This window comes from Chiloscyllium plagiosum, unplaced genomic scaffold (genome assembly GCF_037043375.1).
Source record: "Chiloscyllium plagiosum isolate Xiang-an unplaced genomic scaffold, Cpla_swu_hap1 HiC_scaffold_20, whole genome shotgun sequence".
NCBI lineage: Eukaryota > Metazoa > Chordata > Chondrichthyes > Orectolobiformes > Hemiscylliidae > Chiloscyllium > Chiloscyllium plagiosum.
In genome coordinates, this window is record NW_028270158.1 from 36,715,200 (window position 1) to 36,725,476 (window position 10,277).

The 10,277-nt window shown below is 37.8% G+C and overlaps 1 protein-coding gene across 19 annotated transcripts in view; it reads left to right on the top strand.

The window, feature by feature from the left end:
• The window catches only part of rbfox1 (RNA binding fox-1 homolog 1), a 1,740,493-nt gene extending 1,736,159 nt beyond the window's left edge, over window positions 1-4,334 (top strand). For all 19 annotated transcript variants that reach the window (XM_043711606.2, XM_087997810.1, XM_087997809.1 and 16 more), the window contains 2 exons: window positions 2,193-2,268; window positions 2,559-4,334. In XM_043711606.2, coding sequence (XP_043567541.1) covers window positions 2,193-2,268; window positions 2,559-2,681 — 199 coding nt within the window. In that variant the 3' untranslated portion in view covers window positions 2,682-4,334. The remainder of the gene's footprint in view (window positions 1-2,192; window positions 2,269-2,558) is intronic.
• The last annotated feature ends 5,943 nt before the right edge of the window (window positions 4,335-10,277 follow it).

Here is a 10,277-nt window from a genome sequence, read left to right on the forward strand (position 1 = left end):
TCACTGTCACTGGGTTAAAATCTTGGAATAGCGTCCTTAAGGGCATTGTTTATCTCCCTGCAGCACATGGACTATGGCAGCTGAAGACAACAGTTCATTATCAGCTTCTCAAAGGCAACTAGGGATGGGAAATAAACACTGGCCCAGTCAGTGATGCCCACATCTTCCAACTGAATATAACAAAAATGGGTTGCAACTTGGAGACCTAAGATTCATTCAGAATTGGAACTCCTTTTAATAATAGTGAGCTGCTGGAGTGCCTCCAAGGAATTGGATCATATATTGACCCTGTGCCACACTGGCACTAGCCCTCAAGGAAGTCCTAGGATGAACAAATAGACAAATACATGAGGTTGTTAAGTGCATCCCATGAGTAGCTCTCTTCTGTGCTTTGGATCTGGGAGGAATACAATTGACTCCAAGGAAGAAGTGACATTTACTAGTGCTCTCCAGCAGCCTGTTTAAGAATTACAAGTTAGCTGTCATGTACCCTCATAGAACTAATCATAACTTGGCAGAAATGTTCCGAAACAGACCAAGGAACCCTACTTGCATATTTAATATGATCGAGTACTATTACTGAGGGTTGCCAAAGAGAAGTAAAGTCAGAGAAGACCAATACATCCCTGCCAGATTGCAAGACTTCATACCTAGATTTGAGGAATGTTGAATGTTTGAGACAACCAAAAAAATTAATTTCTACTGGATTATTTTTCACTCATTATAAAAGCAAAATAAAGGTCACTCTCCAAAACCTTGCAGTTACAATTGTTTTGCTTGTATCATAGCTCACTTTAAAATGATAACAGTTATTTTGAGCAAATTTCTGTTGAGCTCAGATACAGTAAACACGAACACACGTTAAAACTGAATACACTTTCATTAAAGCAATCTAATGGAGAATAAATTATCAATTTGATAAGCAGCCATTAGCGAGCCATTATGGAATGAAAAAAGCATCCACACTAGATAGCATAATCAAACTGATGGTGCCTTGTAATGTAGTAGGATCACTTTTTTTTGTAAAAGGTCTAAGGGAAAAATAGCTTATTATGGAAAAACTGCTTCATATAAGTCAGTAGTTAGGATTTCAGAACAATGAATTACTTTAACTGTACAATGTAGGTTGCCAATAGCAAGAACATATTTTTGCTGTCCAAACAGTTCCGTCATAATAATTAGCTCAGTATCTCTTCTTCCAGCTAAATGAAATACATTAACTTTGCTTGCAGTCACCATCTTCCTTTATAATATTAATTCTAAACTCTCCCATATCCCATGAAAATGCTGAGGCTGATAAAGGGAAGATGAAGCACATTGTAATGATTGCCACTGGCTTGTCCTTTCGTTGGTTCCATGGTACCAGAAGTTGATGTATTTACTTTGCTGCACCAGGGCTGATCAGAAACAAGTTCTCAACTGTCATTTCTTACACTGTCACTTTCCAAGCTAAACTGTGTTGTACAAGGAAATCACTTCTGCAGCGGGAATTAAGTTAAATTGAAACAAAATCTAATTTGTCTTCTGCCTATTCAAGAGATAGAAATGATGACGTGGAATGTTTGTTGCCCATTATCTTTGCTTGACTGTGGTCTGCAGAATCAGGAGATCCAATGAAAGGAAAAATCTTGCAATGGAGTAGCAAATATATACCACAGAGTAATGCATTTTGATTCAAATTTAAAGTGACATTTCAAACAAAACAGAAAGAAAACAAATATTTGATTCTAAGTGTGTTGTAAGGCAATACAAGAAGCAAATTTCATGAGACTTACAGCTCAGGTGATTGCTTTGGTTCACCCATGCCTAAAGAGAAATATACCTGTTTTCGCTTACCACACGATGAAGGTTCAGTAACCCACTGCCTGTCTCCTCATGCATGGTCCCTATTGTTGTGTTCCCACATTTGACAAGAGGTAGAGAGCTGGTTTATGATAAGGAACTCACAAGAATTCAATATCACATGAGAAGAATATTAATGTACAAACATTACGGACTAATATGTCCGGGTACAAAGATGTGCTTTGCTTTTTTGTTCTACATTTTGTATTTTCTGTTTGCATTATTTTACCAGTATGCATCACCTTGTGTCAAACTCCAACAATTGATTCCTATAGTATACTGTAGCTTTGTTGTACTTCCTTTCTTTTCCATGAATGGTTTTAATTAATCCTCCCTTCCTTTACTTGCAGTTACGGAAGAGTTTATGCTGCAGACCCCTACCACCACGCACTTGCTCCAGCAGCCACCTACGGCGTTGGTGCCGTGGTAAGATTATTAATTCTGTTGTATCTGTTCTTGCTGCTTCAGTCCTGCATTTTTTTTAAATCTCTGCCAGCATATCCTCAGTTTAACTTAATTGAATTTGTCTCTGGTGCTAACAGCAGCTAAAATGCCACATTAATCCTTCCAGTAAACTTGATGAATGTCTTAATTTCTTGGCAATGTAGTGCTTGTTAGTTATTATATTTCTAATTTTGTGAGTATCACCTAGCTGAACATTTGGCTTAATGGAATAATTAGTCATTTTGATAATTAAATCCATCACTTTGTTTCAGAATGCTTTTGCACCCTTGACTGATGCCAAGACTAGGAGCCTTGCTGATGATGTCGGTCTCGTTCTTTCTTCATTGCAGGCTAGTATATACCGAGGGGGATACAGCCGTTTTGCTCCATACTAAATGACATACCATTAAATCTTCTGCTGGGGAAAAAAAGAAGCTTTTCCAAGGCCTGGGTATTGCAATACATGCAGTAGTGCATCATTTTAGCAACTCTAAAAATGAGGAAAATATTACATTTTTTTAATCTTATACCTCAGATATTTTGTTCTGTGTATTTTAATAAGTGAGTTTTAATTTCTGAAAGTTACATATTTGATTATTGGCAAAAGCAGCTGCTTTTCTAATGGTATTTAAAGACTGTGAGATGTAAGAACTGTGAGAACCACAATCACTGAGACACATATATATGAAATAAAGATGCAGAACAGCAGCCATTGGAATTCTCACCTGTTTTGTAGGTTTGCAAGTGACTAAATGAGTCATTTTTCTTCATTTCAATATTGTTTGCTTTAAGAAAGAGGGTGGGTTAAGGGAAGGGGTGTCAGTCTACATAATATAGATTTGAAAGAGGGCACCACTGCACCAAGAATCTTGCTATCAATTGTCTTAAATTATTCACTATTTGTTCAAGCCAAAGGTTATGTTTTTCGATGTTTCTCAGCACTTGTACATAAGGTTTCAGTCGGGGCATCCATTCAATTATAAGATACTCCACCAGGCAGTATTTCAGCAGTTCAACCATAGATAGGTCTATTTAAGTAAATCTGCTAGTTAGGCCATCAATGAGCATTCTTTTTATATTACTTCCAATATATAAATTATTGATATCATTGCTGACTTTTGTATTATGGGAGGGAAAACATTCAAAAATGGTGATAAAGCATTGTTTATATTTTTCTTTTTGTCAGAAGGAAAGTAATAAACTAGGTTCTTTGTACCAGTAAAATGTATAAATAAATTTCAAATTGTGCAGTGGAAATGTTCAGTTATAGATTACACAGCCTATGATGTTTTAGAATTAGGATAGTAGATCAACTGTAAGGCGTATCATTTTTATGGAATACATGATAATCATATTCAGATTTATATAAGCATTTTACAAGTATTGCAATCATTAAGTGTAGATAATCATGGTATTTTCGTCAGCTTGGTACTTTTGAGACATGACTGTGTTGTGTAAACAAACAGCAATTTTTCATTGCTTGACAGCTTGTGTTATTTTGTTACATTATTTTCTGAGGAGGCCTTTTATTTTTGGACTAGACCGAATTTAAAAACAAGTGTTCACAAAAAAGGGAAGCATTTTACTTATTATGCTTTAATAAATCACAAAATTAGAAAGCCGATTCCGCCTCTGGGCCATTTCAGTGTTAAAAGCGCAATGTAAGCAAGTTGTTGGGTCAGCTTGTTTGAGCGTCCTTGAAAAATTGCAGCTTGTCTGTGCGTATGCTGGAATCCGTTCACTTTGTCCTGTTTAACAGTACCTAAGTTGGGGTGTTTGTCACAGGTCTCCTTGTTTTTTGTAATAATGCAGCTTCAAAACTTTTCCTCTGCCTTTTTGCTGCAACTCTTAGTTATACTCCTCATGTGTACTGTGTGCGCCTCATGGCGGGCACTTAGTAAATATCAACCCACAATCTGTGATATACCTATGCGATTAAAAACCTGCTGGAAAGTGTTGTGGCCAGGCTTTCTCTTTGTCATCGTATGTGCATGCAATATGATCAGTTGAACAATAACCATCAATAAAATTTCACTAAATTGAAATTACTGATACTGTTGCTTCTTTTTTAACCAGCAATAGAACATCATTATCAAATGTTGCTCAAATAGTGATTTGGTCCTAATAACATGCAGAATAGTTACTCCCACATGGAACAGGGGAGAAGAATTTTACCATTCTTTGGATTAAGTTGCTTTGGAGAGCTGTGTCCAAATTGTTGCTGAACCTAATTGCAGCCACTGCATGATCTTTGCGTCAGGACTGATGGGCTGAGACACACACAACATTCGGCTTCCCTCACTAGTTATAGTTAACGTTGAACTACAGGCAGTTGCTGGGCCAATCCTCAGGCAGATCATCTGTGATTTGAAAGGAGATGTTAGGCCACTGTGTCACTGACAGCAAACTTTGGCCACTTGGAAAAGAGTGGAGTATGTTTGGGAACAGGAGAGAGGAATTTCAGAAGATCAGGGAGTTCAAGTCGAGGTTGAGCACACTGGTATTCTGCTAGCCCCGCATTCAGTAAAATAATTTTTAAATGCAACGCATTGAGGGGGCCCCCCACCATTGTTTATAACAACTGAATCCAGGCAGATCTACCATGCAAAGGAGAGATCAAAATGACTGTTAAGAATCCTGTTTGCAAATGAAAATCTTCATATCTGTTTCAGACATAGGTCCCAGAGATCTGTCTTTCTGCCTTCACCAATATGGCGGATGATGCACCTCAGATGTGGGATATACATGGGAGTGTAGACCATGTATTGGATAATTAAAGGTCAACTGTGCACTTACAAAACTAGTATGGACCAATGCCACCAAAGGACATTAAGCTCATTGTGATTGAAACAGAATTTTGTGTGTTAATTTCCTAAAGTGGCAGTGGTACCCTCAGTTTGACTGTAGGCAAGAACATTTTGGTAGTTAAGGGGGTAAGAATGAGAAATCAGCGATGCCTTAAAACCCACTGGGTTGCTGAAAACAATAAAGGCTGCCTTCACATTGCTGTCTGGTTTCTTTATGCCTCGAATCAGAGTGAGGCCAATAACATTGCTGAGCCCAAACCCTATTGTAGCATCACTACTAATTCCTCAGTGTTAGTGAAAATAATTGCTGGAGTTGGCCAAAGAAAGCTGAGGCAGCAGGACCAAGTATCCTCTCCTGCATCTTTCCCATTGTCTGGGCGTGTGTCTATTTAAAAGGCAAGCCTGCAGTTGAGAAGCTCAGATATCGCAGAGTAATGTGAAAGGGCAACAAAGAAGCATCCGCATGATACCAGTGGAGAAAACATCATTTTTGTTATTCCAAGAAATAACAAAGTTTTTAATTTTGATCTTCTTTGAGTAGGTTTGGCAGAGAGAGTGGAGCAATGATAGATTTCCTTCAAGTTGGAGTGTGAAGGAAAGGCACAATATTTAAGATTCCCTGATCTGATTGAGCAGGACTAATATTTAACTCATTATTAAGAAAGAAGACCAGTAGGTCATCTATGAATTTGCTATATAATCAAACCTAAATTTGGCACCAAATGGAATGCTGCACTTTTTTCTCAGAAAAGGAATAAAGTAAAAAAAGTGTTCAAATTGAATACACAAGAAAAAGTTAAACATAATAACAGAAAAAAAACAAATTATGCAAAACAGGCCAAAGAATGATTAAGAGGATACAGAGATTTGATCTTGTGATTTCACAAATTTATGCATGCTCCTACTGGGAGAAAAACTTGAGCAATGATATCCTTGCTGATTTGAAATGGTCTTGGTAAATGTAGACCACAACAAGTTGTTTCAGTTTATTTAGGACTGGAGGATTAAAGAATACGGCTTCAGAGGTTATGAATTAAAAACTAAATGAAAACTTGCATTCAGTGAGTGAGTGCCCAGAATTTGCCATAAAAATAATGACAAGTTAAATGCTTATGCCACTGTTAAGATAGATAGTCAGGTGACAGAAAGAGATAGCTTCTAAGTTATGAATCACCATAATTTTCGTGAAAATGTACACCACGTTGCCTTTAGCCTCACAAGAAGCAGAGCTCACTATCAATCATCCCAAGAGAATTAAGGATTTCCTGGATTTGCAATGTAAAATGAATTAAAGTCTCCCATAACCCCATAAAGATATAGCTGGTATTTAACTGCGTAAGGACTCTGTGGTGTGATATATATCTTTCCACATGGAAATTGGTTAGCAATTAATAACTATTTCTGTACACTCTGCATAAAACATAAAACCAGAATACACATTAAAAGATTAATTTGGTGCAGAAAGTCAATGCTAAGTTAGTAACAGGTTGATGAGATTTATAATTACTCAATCCCTTTTATGTGTATTGATTCACTAATTTGGATGTGAACCCATCCTGAATACCAATAATCCATTATTCTTTGTTATACGAATGCAGCAGTTCCCTCTATCTCTTGAATTTCATGAATTAAAAGAACTTTAAACACTGGGCAAGAGTCTCATTTGGTTCCTGGTGGTCTGATGGTTAGAAGTTAATGCTATCACCACATGGCCTGGGTTTTATTCCAGCCAGGGAATGACTTGCTCTGGAGAGAGGAGTTAATGCTGCAATCAGATTAATCAAAAGCTTCTAAATTAGAGAACAGATTTAAAGGGCTGAATGGTCGATTCTGATTTCTTAAGTTTATATGCTAAATTGATTTGGCAAAATTCTTTAACCCTAGATTAATTCAGCAAGCTGTTAATAAACTCACATGAATTAATCATACAGCCAAGCTGCCATTTGCTAACCACTCTTAGTTAAGTTGTTCATCTGAAGCCCCATTGAACTAATGCACTATGAAGAAGTAAGACGTTTGCAGCACAGAGTTAACTGGAGCTGAAGAAAGATAAAACATCAAACTGTCAACACTCACTGCGGGATTCCTGACACCAGTAAATACTGGACCATTGTTTGGAGATACAGGAAATACGTAACGTGAGACATGATGGCCCAGAGATTCTGGTCACCAACGATGCCATGGCAATCTCCACTGATCATGATTAAAAGTGCACCCTTACTATTTTCCAACCTTCCAGCGCATCTTCCTGTCCTGGATTGAGGAATGCACCATCACCGGTGGGATCCAGGAGAGGGTCTCTCAAAGAGAAGGAACTGCGGAGGCTCCAGCCCTTCCCGATGTTACCAACTCAGGTAGTCTCCAGCAAAGTCAGCCCATGTTGTGGTAAGTGGCTTATGGTTCTCACTTTATTATTTTTTTTAAAAATCTCTTTCTAATAATTAAGACATTAAATTTTTCTGAATTTGTATTGGGGACTTTGGAATGGGTGGGGTGTCTGAACATGGTCAAGGAGGGTATGGGTTATTGAACATTTTCAGCTCAGCATTGCCAGGGGTGTGATGGAGTGTAGACATTGATGGGATTGGAGTGTGGAGACAATGAGCATTATCAGGGGAATGGAGATTGCATGTTACCATGGGGTGCAACATCATATGCATTGTCAGAATAATTTTTTGGGGAGGTGGCAGTGAGCATTGTTTGGGTGTGGGAAGTTAAATAGTTAAAATCCATCAAAAAGATGGATAGATTGAAACACAAGAAAGATCAAAAGTTGAAGTTCAGTAATAAAAAAAGTGTTGCCGAGTACTATTAGACTAAAGACCCCAAATAAAAGACCCCACAGTTTTGTTCTGGCAACAATTAAAGGAGAAATTAAGAGTCTAAACAGATAAGAAGAAACAATCTGATGAGAGATAACATTGAGATATGGACAGTGAAAGGCTTGGAGAAGGCCATGATGCCAATAACCTAATTTGGCTGCAGTGACAATAAATGTACAATCCTTTGAGTATTCTCTGTCACAAAGTTAGAGACAGTGACATTGAAGGGCTGGGCCATTCTACCAAATGGTGAGTTTAATTTTGCCATAAATGAACTACTTGCATGGGTTTGAATTTTCTCTAGTTCTGATGCACAACAGCAACAAGTATTCAACACTTGCCACGTTATAGTCAAAAAATGCAGACTGATACAGCATCTAGGGAGTATAGTACATTTGATGCCGAAAGCTTTCAAACACTAGAGAAACATTTCCCCATCTCAGTTGGACTATCAACCTAGATTCTCCAGCAGGGGAAACGGCCTGCCCATGTTTCACCTGCCATACCTTCTCCGAATCCTGTTTGGTTCAGTGGGATTACTTCAAATCATATCTGGGTTTGTGGTGAACTAATTCATACAGACTAATAATGGAAATCAATCAGCAATTCCATTATTGATGTGTGATGTGACTTCTCAGAGGTTAAAAGGCAAATTAGATGGATTATACTTTTTATTCTTTTTATTGATGAATTGGTTAATATATGTGGTAAAATAACAACATAAAGAAACAAAATACACTGTCACACAAACCCATGAGGTCAAGGAAAACCAATCCTTTGAGAGGAACCTGTTCTTGAAGGTAAAAAGGATAATGTTTGAGATGTTCCAATGGCTGTCGGTCTGAAGTTCTGGCACTTGTTGTTGAACACATGTAATTGCCACTAGGATCCACTGAAGATGCAATTAATCAGAAAATATAGACAAAATTCTTTCATGCAGTGGTCCTAGGTAGCTACTGAATGCACAGGTGTTCTTTCCCCAAAACAGATGAGCTAAACTGTTGAGTTTTTTTCTTTCAACAGACTGCTCACCAAAAATATCCAAAGCAGACACTTCTACTTGGTAGTCATAAACAGGCAGGCAGTCTCCAGCAAACAAACACTTATCACAAGAGATGTGGACTACCCAAAATATGTTTTGGTGGAAAAGAAGTTTCTTTATCTTTTGATTGACTTCTTTAACAAAAACATCCAGGGAGCCAGAATCCTTCAAATTCAAGTCCAAAATAACTACTAAATGTGAAGTCTTCATTACAACTGTGGCTATAAGAGCAGGTCAGAATCTGGGAACTCTGTATTGTGTAGCTGAGCTCCTGTCTCCTCAATGCCTGTCCTCAATGTACAAGAGGGTATACTTTCCAAGTGCTTGAAGGATGTCGCTTCAAAAGCATTCAGGAGAAAGCAAAGCTGCCTGTTTAGTCAGCACCCCACCCACTTCTTTGGACATTCACGTATTCTACTGTCAGAGCAGAATAGCAACAGTGTGTATACATATACAAATGAGAAGCAGGAAAAGGCCACATGGTCCCTTTGCTATTCAATTGATTATAACTGATGCGTGTTTAACCTCAATTCTAAATTCTTAATTACCACTAATGACTTTTTACTACTTTGCCTCTCAAGAATCTTTTTACCTCTTCTTCAACCATATTCAAAGGTTCCGTAACCATCGACGTTTGATGAAGGGAGTTACAAAAATTCACAACCCTCGAGTAATCATCTGTTAATTTTTAAACAGTTACTTTTTCTAGATTCTCCTGACTAAACGAAGCATCCTTTCCCCATCTACCATGTCATGTCCCCTGCTGTATTTGTCCATCAAGTTGCTTCTGTCTTGTCTAAACTCCAGCAGATATAAACCTAGCCTTTCCAACCTTTCCTCATAGGACAAACTACACATTGCAATGATTTGTGTTGTGAACCTTCTCTGAACTGCCTTTGTTGCATTCATTGCTTTAGTGAGATTGATCCTCCAGAGGACTCGTGGTGCCCTGTATAACTGAAACGTAACCTCCATATTTTTGTATTCAATGCCCTCAGTGAATGTTAAAATGCTGTTAGCTTTCATAGTTTTTTACTGTACCTGCTTACTAACTTTGTGATTTGTGCACTAGAGCTCCCAAATCATTTGCACCTTAAGAGCTCACCATTTGTATTAGACTTTTTTTTATTTTTCATGCCAAATTGGACAATTCCGCATTTTTCCACATTTCACTCCATTTTCCAGAACTGTGATCATTCACCTAAACTATTGCTATCCTCTTATGGCTTCTTTGTGCCCTTCTCCACAACATATGTTCCTACTTATCTTTGTATCACTGGCAAATGTAACAGCTGTACCATCAGTCTATTTATACAAATA